Here is a 17,959-nt window from a genome sequence, read left to right as displayed (position 1 = left end):
GTTTTTTATCTCTAAGGATGTCACTTTTGTGGAGAACCAGTCATTTTCCAGCCCTTTTCCTTCTGGTCACCAGGGGGAGAGTATGAGCGGTGACCAAATTTTGCTGCTAAGTTTGGATGACTCAATGGGGCTGATACCTTATGTAGAAATGAAAGTTATTCTAATTGATAGAGCATATTTTTCTTCTTTTTTTTTTCTTTTATTCTTTCATTTCATATTGTACACTTCCTCTATAAAATCAAGAGAGGCATCAGTGTATCAATGAGATAGAAAATAGAGAAAGATCATTTTCTCCATCTCCCTTGTTTATATGGTATTAGAGTAGGAATTAGGGATTATATAATAGCCGTTCACTATGAAGCCCTAGACAACCCTTTAATCACAACCATTCCCTGTGAAACCTTAGGTAGCCTTTCATCCCTTTGCCATACACCAAAAATTAGTCGTCGCCGACCAAGATCTGTCCTCGACCCCCGCCGCTATTTTCGCCAAAGCTCTTGTTTCTTTCGCTAGTTCGCATTACAAACGGTCTGCCTTTTTTGCCTCCTCGTTCAACCGACCGTTGGGCTTCCCAGCACCATCGATCGACGGCTTCCTCTCCACTGCTGACTTTAGCTTCTTGAGCAGCCACTGGTTGATTGCGATTGCCTGCCTTTAGCCATCATTCAACGACTATCGCGTCTTCTTCGGCCGCCATGATCCAGCTCTACGAACTATTGTTGCCGTCGTCGATCCACAGGCTGCTGCCACTCTATCTGCCACTGTTGTCCCTCAGATCCAACTATCAATACCTCAAATTTGGCCATCAATCTTTCAGATCCGACCATTGTTCCCCAAGATTTGGGTGTCAATCCCTCAAATTTGTCGTCGTCCATCATCCGCTGCTGCCATTGACGGTCGCCATCACTTCTCTAATATGGCCATGCTGCCGTCACTATTGTCGCCTCTCTTATCAGGCAGATTGTTGTTAGATTCGCGTCCTCGGCCACAGGCCGTTGCGCCGAGCATCTGCCCAGATTGAATGTTGGCTGCCAAAGCCCAGATCCTTGAGTCGTCGCCGTTGTTGTCGCCAGATCCAACCATCGGTCTTTAGATTCGATCATTACGTTCATCTTTAAGCAACGCCACCAATCTCAGTTGTTGGCTCCTGTCCAACGTCGTTGGTCGCCGGATCCTTGCTTGCTGACACACCTAGATCTAGTCTTTGTTGATAACCATATCTGATCGCTTGGTGTTGTTCTTACTGCCCATTTCAACCACCATGATTGACGTTACATCTACCGCCACTCCAGTCAATCAGCCACAAGCAGGACCCTTCTAAAAAGAGCAACTCGATCAAATCCTACAACGGCTACAGTCTAATTCGTTACTTGGTACACCTAATTGTTCTTTAGCCTATTCAAGTAGAACTCCTTTAGCCCTGTCAAGTTCCTTAAAATCTACTCCATGGATCATTGATTGAAGGGCATCTGATCATGTGACTAGGTTGTCTAATCTATTCGATTCATATATTTCTTGTTTAGGTAGTGAAAAAGTAAGAGTAGCATACGACAATTTTTCTCTTATTGCTAGTAAAGGACTCATTAAAATCTTTGAAAGTATTGATCTTCAATATGTACTTTATGTTCCTAAACTTGCTTGTAATATTTTGTCTGCTAGTAAACTCTCAAAAGATTCTAACTGTTGTATTACCTTCTTTGACTCTTATTGCCTATTTTAGGACCAACTCGAGTCTTAAATTTTGACACCTTTGAATTCCCTAAAAAAACTTTTTCCTCTGTGCCGATTGTACTCCGAACTACCTTTAAAAATTTTTGGATGCACATGCTTTGTTTACATTCCACAATTCTTTTTATCCAAATTGGATCCAACAGTTGAAAAATGTGTTTTTGTTGGTTATGCCCCAAATAAGAAAGGGTACAAGTGCTTTAATCCTTTGACAAAGAAAACTCATATGAACATTGATGTGTCGTTCATGGAGAATCGACCTTATTTTACCAAAAATAATCTTCAAGGGGAGAATAATGTAGAAGAAGATAATTTTTTGGAAATTTTTGAACCTCTTCCAAATATGATTGATATGGTTGACACTCCACTCCATTCTAATGAATAATCCAAGGAAACTGGTGTTCCAAATAATAAAGAATAGGATGTGTCTAGTTCACAAGTGCCAAGCATAATGGAGTTGGAACCGGGGGAGAATTACTACAAACGGAACAAAGCAATTCGAAACTTGAGTTTCAGTTTTATACCAGAAGAAAATCTCAGAGAAATGTTATTGATCCGAATATTCCTTCAGTAACTTAACAGTTGACATTTTTGAATGATGGTCCTTTTTCCACTTAGGATAATTCTAAACTCACTCCTTTAAATTCTTTTTCATTTGATTTGTCTGATCTTGATGTCCCCATTGCCATTAGAAAAGGAGTAAGATCTTGTACTAAACATCCTATTGCCAAATACCTGTCCTATCAAAAACTGTTCAATAGCCACAAGGCATTTCTTTCAAATATTTCTAACTTGCATGTACTAAGAACAATTCAAGATGCCCTAGGTGATCTAGATTGGAAGCTAGCAGTAAAGGAGGAGATGAATGCTTTTAAAAAGAATGGGACTTGGGAGATTGTGAAGCTACCGAGAGCTAAGACAACTATAGGTTGTAAATGGCTTTTTACTGTAAAATGTAAGGTAGATGGTAGCATAGAGAGGTACAAGGCAAGATTGGTTGCCAAGGGGTTCACCCAAACATATGGCATCGACTATCAAGAGACCTTTGCTTCAGTGGCAAAGATAAACTCTATTCGAGTCCTCCTTTCTCTCGCGGTGGCCCAAGATTGGCCTCTACACCAACTCGATGTAAAGAATGCCTTTCTAAATGGCAATTTGGAGGAAGAAGTGTATATGGACCTTCCACCTGGATTTGAGAAGAGCCTCGATACCAACAAGGTATGCAATTTAAAACAATCCTTGTATAGTTTGAAACAGTCTCCAAGAACGTGGTTTGAAAGGTTTGGAAAGATGGTAAAAAGCTATGGTTATGCTTAGAGCCAGGCGGACCACACAATGTTTTTCAAGCACTCTAGTGATGGTAAAAAAACTATTTTAATTGTCTATGTGGATATAATAATGACTAATGATGACAAGAGAGGGATTGAAGAACTTAAGAGGAAACTAGCACATGAGTTTGAGACCAAGGACTTGGGACCTCTAAAGTATTTCTTTGGGATGGAGTTTGTAAGATCTAAGGAGGGAATTTTTGTCAACCAACGTAAGTATGTCCTGGATTTACTCAAGAAACATGAATACTTGGGTGTAAGATAGTTGAAACTCCCATCAAACCTAATTTGGAGCTACAACTTGTCAAGGTCAAAGATGTGGTAGAAAGGGAGAAATATCAAAGGTTGGTGGGAAGACTCATCTATCTGCCCCACACTCGACCTGATATAGCATTTGTAGTAACTGTAGTAAGCTAATTTATGCATTCATCGGGTTCAAAGCATTTTGAAGCTATCTACAGAATTCTAAGGTGCCTAAAGGGAACTCTTGGAAAAGGTTTGTTCTTCAGAAAACGTGGACATCTTCATATAGAGGTTTATACAAACGCAGATTGGGCAGGCAGTGTTATTGATAGAAGATCTGTATCGAGATACTACACCTTTGTGTGAGGTAATCTTGTCACTTAGAGGAGTAAGAAACGAAACGTGGTGGTCAAAAGTAGTGCTGAAGCTGAATTTTGTTCTGTTGCCCATGGGATTTGTGATAATAAAGTTGTGATTTTCATTGCCCACAATCCGATATTCCATGACAGGACTAAGCATGTAGAGGTGGATAAACACTTTAAGGAGAAAATTGATAATAGGGTAATTTGTATACCCTACATTCCAACAGTTGATCAAGTCGTCGATGTTTTTACAAAGGGATTACACAAAAATCAGTTTGAAAAATTAGTGAGCAAGCCAGCTTGAGGGGGAGTGTAGAAATGAAAGTTATTCTAATTGATAGAGGATATTCTTAGGCATATTCTTCTTTTTTTTTATTCTTTCCTTTCATATTGTACTCTTCCTCTATAAAAACAAGAGAGGAATCAGTGTATCAATTGAGATAGAAAATAGAGAAGACCATTTTCTCCATCTCCCTTATTTTTATCTTTTCCTAATCTATCTCCTACACCTCAGTCACAACCTGTTCTTGACACTATAACTTCTTCTTCCCCTCAACCTATCTCTCCTATACTAGATTCTCCAACATCTCATGATTCTCCTAACCCTATACCAAATCCAGTGATATCTCATGCAAGGTTCAAAGGATCACCTTATGTGTACAAGAGGAAGGGTCAACCTGATCCATGTGCTATGTAAGGACCATGATAGGATCCTCACAAGAAATTGATAAAATCTCACAATCAACGTTAAGAATCTCCAATTACAAGCTAAGAATAGAAAAAAAGAAAACAATATAAGTTTATTCGAAAGGGCCTTCTCTCCCAAAACTTCTTCAGAATTCTCTAGCTACCTCTCTCTCCTTTTTCATCTGTTTTTATACCTCCTTGGCTCCTCCTCAATTCGTTGCAACCATGTGGGTTGTTATTCTCCCCCAACCGAATTTGGCCCTTCTGACCTCGTGTCCTATTCCTTGGCTGCCCTTTCCTCTCCCTTCTTTTTCTTTTTTAACGCCTCTAGTAAAACTTACGAATTAGGGGTTCTAACATTACTCTCGCTCACAAGATTCACCTTGTCCTCAAGCTGAAACTCAAGAAATTGATGCAGTAACGAATTGTACGGTTCCCAATTGGTCGCTGGGGGTGGGGGTGGTGGAACCACTTCCATTGAATAAGAATGTTGAGGCTCCTCAAGTTATTTTCCATGCCTGACTTTACCCCCAGTAGGAATTTTGGTTTCAGTTCTGCAGTTAGCTGGTTAGGGATAGTGGTGGCCTCTTGCACTGCTCCTTCAGACTTTCGAAGTTGGAAGATGCAAATTACAGGGTGAATTGCACCGGAGGGTGGTAGAGACCGCTTGTAAGCCAACCTCCCAATCCTTTCCTCCACCTTGTTGATGATCTCCACCTTGTCGCGAACAGTAAGTTTCCCCTCTAAGCTGAGAATCTAGTCAACCGCAACAACCACAACCGTCAAATTCCATCTCTTTTTAACTTTGGAGAAGAGATGGTCTCGTTCATAAACTATAGGTAGTGCATCTGAAGAGCCTATTGGCACCATAATCATGATTTACACCTTTAAGTTTCTTAGAGTAGCAGTCGATCCTCCATGGATAACTTTCATGTCCATAACATTCCTGACAGATGACCCGTTTCTCCCCATTCCAGTCAGATATGATTTAATCACCACTCGTTTTCGGGGCAAATAGTTTGCAGCGAAATCTTCAGGGGCTGCTTTGCCATAGATTCCAAACTGGGAACTCAATAACTAGTACAGTGGTTGTCCCACCCGTGCTGGCCACTATTCTAGCCATTTAAATCCTCTTTAACTTCCCAGCACCTTGACTTTGTCAGTTGTTTCATGGCTTGCCAAATCTCAACCTCATCATGAAGTTCACCCAAATTCACATCATTATTTAAGATCTTTGGGTCTATACCTTGGGCTCCACAACAGAATGCAAATTGAGCCCTTAACTTCTAGAAACATGTTACCCTTCCACCATCATGACCTGCTTGGACGAGGCACCCACCCCCTCATGATGGTGAGAATACATTGGGGGGGGGGCTCCATTATCAACCAACCCCATGTGAAATCTCTTAGAAACCGGGCTAAGAATCAAACCAGCTTCCCAGACAACATGGACTGTTGATGGCGCCCCAATCATCGGTAAGATGCTCTCCTTAGCAGTCCTTGGCATTTTAAACCGATCGATCATCGGTTGCCCTTTTGCCTCACTGGTGAACTCCCCAAGACCATCATCGTCGGCAGCCATTCTGCCTCGTGACACCATGTTCTGCTCAACCGTCAATCCCCCTTTCAATATGCCAAGGGACCCTACATCGTGCACAGTGGACAACATCAAAGACCCTGCTCAAAAACTGAAGTCTCTTAGTGCCCATTACTGCTAATATAGGGGACATTGCCCTTTCAATGGCAAATTGAACCTTCGCTTCATGTTCATCTTTTGGGGCAAATGACAGGTCAGAACATCTCTTTCAAACAAAAAGCCTCCAAAGCTAGCAACTCCACATCCAACATCTACTACAACATGGGTTCGTTTTCCCCAGGCAATATTAGGGACGACCTTGTTTAAAGCCTTGTAGTCCACGTAAATTCGCCACCACCATCCTTCCCTTATACCTTCATCGTCTGTGGTGGAGTTAGGCCTACCACGGAATTCAGCGACAATTCCACCATCTCACCCTCCTTAATTGTGTCCCCCAACTCGTTCAACCTCTCCACCGTGCCTTCCTGCATGGATCCTAAGCGATTCCTCAACAGCCCCTTTAGCTCTTCCCAGCTTCTCACTCTTCGTCTCCGTTGCTCCCACTGGAACCATGAAAGTGCAGCACCCTCCAAACACAATGTTGTTGTATCCATCTTCTCCTCTTTAGTCAGCCCATGCACCGCAAAGTACCTATCGGCTCGGAATATCCAGCTATCAAGATCTTTGCCTTCAAGGAGGGGCATCTCCAATCGTTGCCCTCGGGTCTCTGACCGCCAACCCCCCTCAGAACCCCCTACTTCAACTCGCCGCACTCCAATTTTCAGCGTCGCCTCGGAATCCTAAATGAATTATGGAGGCTGGTCTCCCAACTCCTCCTTATTCTTCCTTTCCTGTTCTTGTTCTTCCTTTCCTGTTCCTATCCTTCCCATCTCATTCTCATCCAGGCGAACTATTCCAGCAAACGCGCTACATTCTTCTCCACCGATTGAAGTAGCCTACTCTAGTACTGGTATTTTTCTTTCCCAAAGAAAGTATACTATGGAATTGCTGGAGGAAACATGGATGCTAGGTAGCAAGTCAGGAGGCACTCCCTTAGAGCCTAATCTAAAGCTTGGAAATGCTGATGGTCTGGTGGTAGAAAGAGGAAGGTATTAAAGGTTCGTAGGCTGTTTGATTTACCTATCTCACACCAGGCCTAAGATTGCATTTGTGGTCAACTTGGTGAGCCATTTTATGCATAATCGAACTGAGGAACATATGCAAGTAGTGAGGAGAATATTGTGCTATCTAAAGGCAATTCCAAGAAAAGGTTTGTTGTTTAGATTGGGAAAGGAATTAAAAGTTGCAGGGTATATAGATGCTGACTATGGGGGCTCACTAGTGGATAAGAGGTCAACTACAGGGTATTTTCTCTTTATTGGAGGCAACTTGGTATCTTGGAGGAGTAAAAAACAGAGTGTAATGGCTCGGTCTAGTGCAGAAGTTGAATTTAGGGCAATGGCACTAGGCTTGTGGGAATTATTGTGGCTAAAAATAGTGCTGGAAGACCTAAAAATCTCTAGCTATGGACCAATGAAGTTGTTTTGTAATAACCAGTCAACAATCAGTATTGCACATAACCCTGTGTAATATGACTGGACCAAACATGTTGAAATTGATAAACATTTCATTAAAGAAAAGCTAGAAGCTGGGAAAGTTTGTATACCCTTTGTTACCTTAGAAAATCAGATTGTTGATGTGTTAACAAAGGGATTGTCTATCAAGAGATTTGAAGAATTTATAGGCAAGCTGGGAAGGATTGATATTCATTCACTAGGTTGAGGGGGAGTGTTGATCGATTTTATTGATTCTTGTTGATTGATTTTGTTGGAAAATTAGATCCCTCAATCCATGGGATTGATTATCAATCCCAATTATTCCACAATCTATGGGATTGATTATAATCAATCTTATTTGTTGAGATTGATTAATTGATGTAAATTAGTAATTGATGTAATTAAGATTCCTTCTTTTTTCCTTAGTTATAGGGATTTGATTGATTTCTTTCTCCTATATATATTATAACCGTTCCTTGTGAAGATGAAGAGAAATATATACCAAGTTTTCAGTTTTCTTCTACAAGTTTGGATATTATATCACACATAGGAATTCTATTTTTTTTCTTTTCATGTGTCAGTATGGGTGTATTTATGGGTATGTGTCTCAAGAACCATCTACAAGCATGATTTTGTATAGAGAAATGTTATTCTTCCACCATGTTGTCATCTCAAGTACATAATAATGTGGTACTTTTTTGTTCTCTCTTCAGTCTGATTGGCTTTTACTAGAAGCTTATGAATTGAGAAAGTATTTCTAATGATGAAAATTGTAAAGATATTCACTTTTAGGTCTGTCATTTCTTTGTCGTCTTAAATTTTTCTTCTCTTTGAGAACATGTTATTTTATTTTAAGCCATTTCCCTAATTTTTCTTTGCTGGGGTAAGGATTTTTCTACATGGTTTTGGGATTCTGGTTAGGGTTGGTCATGGGTCCAAGTGTAAGTGTACTTCATTCACCCATTGTAGTGACAATTGCCTGATGCGAAGACATGCTATTCTCCTGGCACGTAGCATTCGGCCTCTCCAAAAAAAGGTGGGGATTAAGGCAGTGTCTATCAACCACTTCTCATGTTCCCCTGTTTTAGGTGGTCTCTCCCATCTGCGAGGAATTTGCAAATGGATGGTATATGAGCTTGAATATTAGTTGTTGGGCCCTTCCTGTTCGCTCAAACTTGATTTGAATATCTCTTTTCGTGCTTCCATGTGTTCTATTATTTTTCCCTGCAAGTTAAGTAGAGGTTCTTGGAGGTATGCTAGTGTCACTGGTCATTGAGCAGTCTTCGTTTTTAGTACCAAACTGGTACACATTGTTTTTTCCTTTTTTGACATTTTCCTATTGGTGTGCCAATGCTACTTTGATCTTCTTTCCCTTCCAAATTTTGTATTGCAATCCTGAGTGCTCCAATTAGGTTTGATCTGATCCTAGTTTCCATACTTTTAGGTGCCTAGTCAAACTACCTTATTTCGTGGTACTGATAGAAAGAAATTCGAATTGTGAGTTCGTCATTGTCCAGATGATGTTTTGTATTCATGTGGTTCCATTCTTTTTCATTGTGAATTTTAAGTTGGTTATCTGTGTGGGTTACTTGTACATCTACTTTAGCTGACTTGCACGCTATCCATTTATGGCCTTCTGAAACCAAGAATGTCCATTTGTTACATCCATTTAAATTTCTTGGGAAGAGGATTTGGTGTACATAAGTGATTATGGTCCCCTTTATCCCTTTTGTCCTTAGGGTTTGAGCTTTTATTGAATATTAACTATGATTAACCTGTAACTTTCCATGTGTGATGACCACAGAACAATCTTTGATACTAATTCTTCATTTTATGTGCTTGGGATATATTGCAATTGGCTTGAGTCAACAGTCAGCTTTGTTGTGGAAGATCTTTATTTGTTCCCCCATCTAGATATTGTCCTTTTCCCCAGTGGGAAACCTAAAACAGAATTTCAATTTACTGTTTCATTATCTGGTACCAGTAGAATCATGTTTACATTCTCCTCATTAATTGTTTCTGATTTCCTACATCAAACAGTTTCAGGCGTATTAAGACTCCTGTCAAGGGGCACTCATGCAAACATCCTCAGGTTAGTGCCCTGAGCTTTACCAACGCATTTTAGAAGTTGTGATGCTTGTCAAGGATACATTAAACCCGACATTAGAGTAGAAGCTACCCTGATATGGCACAATGAAGGCATATCTCTTCTAAGTTTGATTAAGTTGTTGAATCCAACTTTGTTAAGGAAGTTGCCTTAAAAGGATTTTGTGCCATTTGTCAAAATTGGTGCAATATTGGGAACAAGGATCTGAGCATGAACCAACAAGGACTGCGAAGCAATGTCCCTCTGTATGCATGATCGCTTGATCTTCTCTCTTTGAACCTGTATCCTAGTTTTATCTATATGGGATGTGTCAACTTCCCAGTAATTTGATATATCTGTGTCAGCCCACTAAAATCAGGGACAAAATTCTGGAATATTTATGATTTTCTGATAGAATCAAACCTCTTGTGCTTTTCAGTCTTGCATTTTCTCTTTCGACTTCTCTTTTCCATGCAGCTAATCCTTTTGTCATTATGTTGTCCTTCTAATTCCTTTTTTTTTTTTGTTGTTGTTTTAGTGTTTTGATTTTGACAACTTTTTGGACATAAATTCAAGAAGGCCATCATGGCGCTGCCCACATTGTAACCAGAGTGTCAGCTATGTTGACATTCGCATTGATCAAAATATGGTTAAGGAAAGTGGTGTTCCTGTTTACTTTTTCATTGATCATTTACGTATTTATGTTGATAAACCGTCCATTATTTGTTCCAGGTCTTGAAAGAGGTTGGAGAGAATGTTGTGGATATAATTATCTCTGCAGATGGATCATGGGAGGCCGTTGCGGAAAACACTGACAATGACCAGCCATATGATAAGATGCTCAATGGCCAGCAAGACAGGCCAGTTAAGCAAAGTGATACTGACATGTCAGATGCACGTCCAGATATCTTGGACCTCACAGAAGGGAATGATGAGATGGATGTTCTTGCAACTGAAATGCAGGACCAGAAACCTGTCCTTTCTAATGTCCAACTATCTAGTGTTGGAAATGTAACAGCGCCTCCTGGCATGAATAATGCAACTGAGATCAACCAAAATGCTGCTCCTATACCGGATGAATTTTGGTCAGGACTCTACTTGTCCACATATGGATCAGGGGCCCCCGGTGCTAGATTCGATGCCCAAATTGCAGGTGCAGTTCCTGGATCTTTCTCTACCAATTTTATGATGTCTCCTGTGTTGACTGATGCTGTCTCTCCTACTTTTAATCGAGAATCTGAAGTTATGCATGGGTCTGCTCTTCTCCCTAATTCTATGCCACAAAGTCAACTTTCTGCTCCTAGTAATTTGCAGTTACAGCAATCACAATTTGGGAACTCTGTTGCTGGCAATGAATATGGGAGAGGTCCATCCATGCCCAGACATGTTAGCAGAACATCGGTTGCAGTCCAGGCCCTTCCGGCTCAGTCTTTAACATCAGTTTCGCAACAAAGATCAAACAACAGTTTCAATAATTTGACTCCCCAAGGGCCTTCTCTTGCTTCTCAGACTTCTTCAGTTTCCCCTATTGCGGATGGTTTCAATACAATCTCAAGTACCATGGAAAGGCAGCAGCAATTTCCTATATCACATTTCATTCCACGTCAAGCATCACAACTGACCTCATCTTCATTGCAGCAGCACTCTGCAACACAGGTTAGCTCACACTTTCATTGCACCTTACTTTTGTGTTTCCCTTAAAAAATCCCTTGGTAACAACACTGGTTAGGTAGCTCACTTCCATATGGCTTCCACCACCCGTCAGTTCTCATTTCTTGTCTGTATGTGTGTAAGTTATTAAATTCTTGTTGAATTTTTGTAGCCGAACTGGGTTTCAAGTCAAGCAGCTCAACGGGTTGCTGGCCTTCAAGCTCCAAGTCTCCCTAGTGCCTACAGGGTTTCATCGGCGTCAACTGAGCAGCAAAACTCTCGCCATCTTCAGCCCGTTAGTCTTAGGGTTCCCCACTGTATGAATCAGTCTTCAGGCCTGGTTCACTCATCTGTTCAGTTACCTACTCCTTTTATGCGTAATCAAATTCCACAAGTTGGTACACAAAGTGGAGTTGGTCAGACTGCAGTATCTGCAAATAGCCCGCAGCTAGTGGTTTCATCTCAACGAGTTACCCTGCGAGCTGCCCAGATGGCAAGACAGTCATCACCTTCAGTACCCGTTCCCCTTCAAACAACAAGAGCATCATCATCATTTCCAGTAAATGCTGATAGGTTTAGGCCATCTCCCGGAGATCTGAGAGGGAACATTGCAGGATCATTGCAACAAACCGCAGGGATTGATGGTTCGCCTGATTTGCCATCTGAACAGAATTGGCGGCCCACTGGCCGCATGCGTGGAAGTCTGTCAGGGCGGGCCTATTCTGCTGCTCTCAGCCAGTTCATTATTCAGCCAACTCAGACAGTTCAAACAGCTAGACCACCTATAAACATGGCATCGACTACAGCAATGGAGGTGCTGTTGGCAAATAACAGGAATGCGCATGCTCCTGATACGACCAATCTGGCTGGCAGCTTGGGTGGCCTACCGACGAATATGGCTGGCAGCTCGGGTGGCCTGCCATCCAATCTGGCTGGCAACTCTGGTGTTCATCGCAGTGGCCATGAGATGCAGTGAGTGATCTTGACAAGGAAACTGGCCCTGGCTTGTACATAGGGTGACCAATTTTGTGCTCCTTGGTCACCTGTAAAGTTACCATATAGGTTCCTAGATGTGAATGCGTTCTCATAGTTAAACAGTGGTGAGTATAGCTTGGTCCCTAATTAACATCTTTTGTCTCATAGAGAAGAGTTTTGCAGCTTGGAGGTGCTACCTATGTGCCTAGGTACCTCCAAGTTTTGTGCTTAATGCTTGTGACTTTTAGTTGTTTTGTTTTACCGTATGTAACTTGGTTGGTCTCATTGGTTATGGTTTTTAAGAAATTAAGGGCTTTTTGGTAGCGTTTTTATTTTACTTCTAAAATTCAGAACAAAAACAGGAAATAGCTTGATTTAGGGGTGAGATTTTTTCCTGCCCCAAGTGGTTTTGACAAATTTGGTCATTTTAAGTGGGTATGGATTTAAGATTTTCTTATGGAGGGACAGAGTATACTTCCTCTTTTATTATTTTCGTAGAATTTTTGGAGAAATTATTTTGTTTGCTTTTTGTTCCAGATCGAAAAAAAAATATACCTTTTAGTTTAAAATGTTATTTTGGGTTTTTAATTTTTTTTAAATTTTTTAATTAACTTTTGTCTATGACACAGCAAGTGTGGACCTCTCCATTCTTAATATATTAAAATCTATCTTCTATTTTATTTTATACTGGTACAAGGTTAAGAGTAGAAATTTATACACAATGAGGTAAATGGAAGAGAGTTTTGAGATGCATAGTCCAAGGAACAAGTGGTCTGTTGAGCCACAAACCTACTCAACCCTAACCAAAGGTGAGATAACATACCCAAGTTGTAAACCTAGGCGACCAAAATTGAAGACCGAATACTTAAGCGACCAAATTAAAGACTGAATACTTAAAGAGGTTGTTTAGTTTTAGAAAATTATTTTTTAATTTTTAATTTTAACTTAAGATAATATTGTATGCTTGAGAAAGTCATAACATTCATTTTTAGAAAATTTGAGAATATCACGGAAATGTAAAAACTCTTATGTCCAAGAAGGATACCTCTAATTAATGGGGGAAGATCCATACATAAGCCAATGGAGAAGTGGTTATTTATTTATCTCTTCGGCATTGAATTACCATAAAAAGATTGGGTCCTACTAAGGAGGAAACCAACTTGACTTACACCTTTTATCCATGGCCTATAAATACAGAGAAAAGGAATAAATGATTCATTTGGAAAAACACGAATCATGAGCCTGCCACCATCTAAATCTTGCTGCATTGTTTTGCCGCAATTCTCTTCCAAGTGTTAAAAGGGTTGATTCAGATGTGCCCTAAACAAATTTCTTAATTTTGTTCTTTACAGGAAACTTTGTGAGATAATTAAGGTAAGCAAAACCCCCCACATTGACTCTCAAATATACAAATTCATTGATGTGAATTCCTCAACAGTATTGCAAACCTACTTAAGTTCATGTGAGCAGACAAGCAAATTGAGTTGTACATATGCTATAAAGGGTGGAAATTCATGTTGATTAAGTCATGTTCTTCTCATGTTAATTCATTAACATAATAGAAAATAGATTAATCTAAATATGGCACAATTCATTAAATATGTTATTTGAACAGGATTTGTAACATGTTTGATCTAAATATAAATAATATCCACATAATTTTATATGATTTAACATGATTAACCTCTTCAATCATCTATTTATTATGAAAAAAAATTATTGTGAAATTGAGAGCGAGATTCTAAATTAGACTTTTGAGAGTGTGTTATGCTGTTAGTAATATAAATGAGAATGAGTGGCTTACAATTTTTAACATGGGTTAAACGGATAAAGTGGCCAATTTCTTTTTGATTTGAATTCATTTAATTTAAACCTATAAACCCACTAATCTTATGTTATTTTTGAGTCTTGTCACCCTTAATCACGTAAGTAACCTATTTTAATATGTTATAAGTTAGTGATTGCACCCTAGATGACTATCAAAACATGTTGGGACATTAATATGTGTATGATGATCTCATCCATATATAGAGATAAAGTAGGCAAAAACATTATTATGCTAAAATCATAAGATAAAATCCCCCCTTTGGACTCCAAATACCTCCTCTTTTTTTTCAATAAATAGACTCCAAATAACATGAACTATTGGTAAAGTCATACCTTTTTTATTTGCTAAAATAAATATAATAAATATTAAGGCAAAGGCTTAGCAGCTAGCAGGAACTAATTGAGTAATTAGCTTTGGTAAACAATTCTTTATGACCAGAAAGATCATTATGTTTTTTGCTGAGATCTTCAAGCTTCATTGTCTTGCAAACTAAGATATCAGACCGTAAGAAGAACAATACACTATCATATCAAAGAAGAAAATATCACATTTGAACACACAATATCAGCTGATATCAGACAGTATTGCTTCTTTAAGTATTGACAAAGACACATCCATACATACATACATACATATATATATATATGTGTGTGTGTGTGTGTGTGCATGTTTGTGAAAGTAGATAGATGCCTGATCATGTACAGCTACGTACATATCAACCACATACATTGCCTTCTCTTGATGATTTTCTTCCTTTTGGTTTATGTACAATATACATAAGTTAGGAGTGATCAAGCCAGCAGGACTGTGAATGCATGCTTCAACATCAATTCATTCAGTCTAGCATATAGCAGAAATATATATATGTATATATATGGCTGGGTTCTCAATTAATTAGAAGCCAGAGAGAAACTGGATTTGCTTGAGAAGAGGGCCTAGGGTTTCCATAAGTTTCTCACAAGGATGGTTGTGGATGCCCTCATACGTTGTCACCACAATGCTTGTGTCCTTTGACAGCCTCTGGATCTGCTTCTTCACATTGCATGTATGATGGGTGCACCGGTAATAGCTCCTTTTTGAATTCAAACAACAAAGAAGATATTAGAAACATTAAACAACACACAGAACAAACAAAACTTTGATTTATGCGTATATATATGAAGCAAATCTACTTTCTTTTTGCATTTTCTAATTATAAACATGGTTAATTCATCTAGTTGTGTGACATGTCCTCTTCTCATGTTACTTGACTCCTAATTCATGTTTAATCTTGCTCAATATGTTATCCAAATAATTAACAAAATCAATTTTTCTTCAAAGGGTTAGGCTTTATTAGTCGATTAATTACCTACAAGATATATAATCTGATCATACTAATTAATACGATTAATTACTATTTATAGATAGATAGATAGATAGATAGATACCTGGGGTGAAGGCTGTTCTTGACAGCTTTCTGGCCATACTTGCGCCACCTGTAGCCATCATCAAGAACATCCTCGGAGCTCCTAGTATGGAACGCAATCCTCGGCGGATTAAGGGCTTTCTTCTTCGCCAAACCTCTGCCCAATTTGCTACTACTACTACTTGGCAATGGCGTCTCTTTCTGATCAATGGCGTTTGCTACGAGGAGGCCAGCGCCATCCCAGTCGATTGTCACGTCCGGAGCTGCGGCAGTTTGATCAGGAACCGACTGATCTTGAATATTGGGAAGTAGAGGAAGCTGCGGCGTCAGTAACAATGGCGAGGACGACAATGGATTTAAACTAGGCGTGAAGAGATGATGCAAGTGATTAAGATTGGGATAACTGTGATCATCTTCCGCCATTGATGAGGCAGTATTTCTGCTGGGTGTTGGGTGGGAGAATTTATCTATGTTTGGAGCTCGATCGCTAGCTCAGAGGTGGGGTAGGTTAATGGAGGTTGGACGACAGTCTCTCATGCACATATATACGTACAGAGAGAGAGAGAGATGTTTGTATGTATGGGATGCTTTGGTTATAACGAGAGATGATTTTGGGGAAAACAGTCTCTCTTCCATAAAGGCAGTTGAACAGAAAGAAGTAGGTGAAGTGTAGTTGGTTTGGTAATGGATACAAGCTAGCAAGTCTCTCACTCACTGTTGCTTGGTAGCTACCACCCCAAAACATTATACCCTCAGTTTTTACAAATATAAGACTTTTTACTTTTTTGATATATTTTTTTGACAACCATGTTTGTATTTGATATTTTAGAACGAGTAAAAAGGCAGAATAACGACGAGTAAGACAGTGTAAATCTCTCATTTTATCTTTTAGAGAAATTAATATTTATATAGAGAATAGTTTAGTTGTGATTGACCTTCTTTACTTACGATATAACCTTTGAATATGACCTTACGTAGGACTCGATTTGTGATTTTTGAACCATTCTAGAGGACGTTCTTTCCGACTATCGTGGAGATAGTATCATGTGATATTTTTCTAATAGGGACACATGTTACTCTAAGATTGGCTTGTGAGGAAATTAAGAACCCCTAATCAATAGTTAAGCTATTAAGCACTCCCTCACATGATATCATAATTAAATAAAAAGGTATTATGTATGGAGATATTGAATATATGACATATAGTTGGTAAAGATAAATTTTATTTTAAATTTCAAAATTATCAAAAATCATGTCCTCTCAGCTAATTAATTAATCTTATTGGAAAATATATTCTTCCCATATTTTTAATTTTTCTTCATAGAATGCAACAAGTAGGAGCTTTTTAGCAAAAACAATATATATTTTGATAATTTTTTGTAGAAAATAATATTACTAAAATAATGTGATGGTCGTGAAATTTTTTAGAATTATAAGCATCGTTTATAAAAATAAATTTTTTGACATTTTTAAAGATCTTTCCAACTTTTGTAAAACAGTTGAAATTCCTCCTATTCTTGCAGAAGTGTGTATATAACACAAGTACAGGCATGTTGTTGGAGGAAGATAGGTAGAAATGGAGTTAGAAAGTACAAGGATTAATTCAGAATGGTTAAGCAACTACTGGAGCATATATCTATATCTATATCTATATATAGATATATTTATATATATATATAACTTGAGGAACATAGCAATCTAAAGTGCTGTTGTGGTGGGTTTGAAAACGCATAGATAACCTATTTCAGAGGCCAAAATGGATGATATCTTATGGTCATTAATTTATATATATGGAATTAAAGATCAATCTCTAGAATTAATCACAATTTGAATATATTATGGTAAGATGTATCTGTGTGTGTATATACACATGGAAATGTTAACTAGACATTGAAAAGTGATATTTGGTATGATGTATATGATACACACGAAAACATTTTGAGAGTGTTGTTTTGGTGTTTTTGAAATACTTTCGTTTTTGAAAGGTCAAAAAATGCTAAAATAAAGTTTTCGAACTGTTTCTATAATTTTGAAAATATTTTGAGATTGTTCCTAATATTAGAAAAATATTGGAAATATGCTTCCGATTTGAGAACGTTAAACGTATTTCCGTCTACGAAGAGGTTAATCAAAATTTTTAATTTTTTTAACTTTATTTGAATGCATTATGGAATTGATGTTTATTTTCAGATTGAATAACTATTTTTTTATATTAAAAATTATATTTACAAAAACACCCTTATATTCTTTTATTTATGCTTTTCTCCAGCATTTTTGTTTCTTATTTTTTTGAAAAATGTCGTTTCCTTTTTTTTGTCTTACATCATATCGATTTTCCATTTTTGTTTTTCTTTGCAACCTAAACTAATATATTATATTTAGGGGTGTGCAATCGGTTATAATATAATCGAACCAATCAAAATATACTAATCAAACCGAACCGAATCGACCGACTAATCCCAACTAACCAAACTAATCAAAACTGAACTAACCAAAATCTAAATTAAGTTAACCTAACCAGTAATTGAAAACCGA

General features: G+C 38.4%; 2 protein-coding genes across 3 annotated transcripts in view; one reads left to right on the top strand and one right to left on the bottom strand.

The window, feature by feature from the left end:
• The window catches only part of LOC127812464 (E4 SUMO-protein ligase PIAL2), a 63,716-nt gene extending 51,188 nt beyond the window's left edge, over positions 1-12,528 (top strand). For both annotated transcript variants that reach the window (XM_052352855.1, XM_052352856.1), the window contains 4 exons: positions 9,521-9,572; positions 10,105-10,222; positions 10,300-11,222; positions 11,389-12,528. In XM_052352855.1, coding sequence (XP_052208815.1) covers positions 9,521-9,572; positions 10,105-10,222; positions 10,300-11,222; positions 11,389-12,192 — 1,897 coding nt within the window. In that variant the 3' untranslated portion in view covers positions 12,193-12,528. The remainder of the gene's footprint in view (positions 1-9,520; positions 9,573-10,104; positions 10,223-10,299; positions 11,223-11,388) is intronic.
• A 1,993-nt stretch (positions 12,529-14,521) lies between these two features.
• On the bottom strand, positions 14,522-15,988 carry LOC127813405 (probable WRKY transcription factor 43). Its single transcript, XM_052354360.1, has 2 exons — positions 15,447-15,988; positions 14,522-15,091 (listed from the first exon to the last, which is right to left on the bottom strand). The coding sequence occupies exons 1-2, from the start codon at positions 15,845-15,847 to the stop codon at positions 14,914-14,916; spliced, it is 579 nt and encodes a 192-aa protein (XP_052210320.1). The 5' UTR covers positions 15,848-15,988; the 3' UTR covers positions 14,522-14,913.
• Between the last annotated feature and the right edge of the window lie 1,971 nt (positions 15,989-17,959).

Source organism: Diospyros lotus, chromosome 11 (genome assembly GCF_014633365.1).
Source record: "Diospyros lotus cultivar Yz01 chromosome 11, ASM1463336v1, whole genome shotgun sequence".
NCBI lineage: Eukaryota > Viridiplantae > Streptophyta > Magnoliopsida > Ericales > Ebenaceae > Diospyros > Diospyros lotus.
The sequence above is the reverse complement of the archived record's forward strand: the minus strand, read 5'-3'. Positions and strand labels throughout refer to the sequence as shown.

Coding starts and splice junctions, on each gene's coding strand:
- LOC127813405 (XM_052354360.1), bottom strand. CDS start 15,847: ATGGCGGAAGATGATCACAGTTATCCCAATCTTAATCACTTGCATCAT. Junction 15,092..15,446: donor AAGAACAGCCTTCACCCCAG/GTATCTATCTAT, acceptor GAATTCAAAAAG/GAGCTATTACCGGTGCACCC.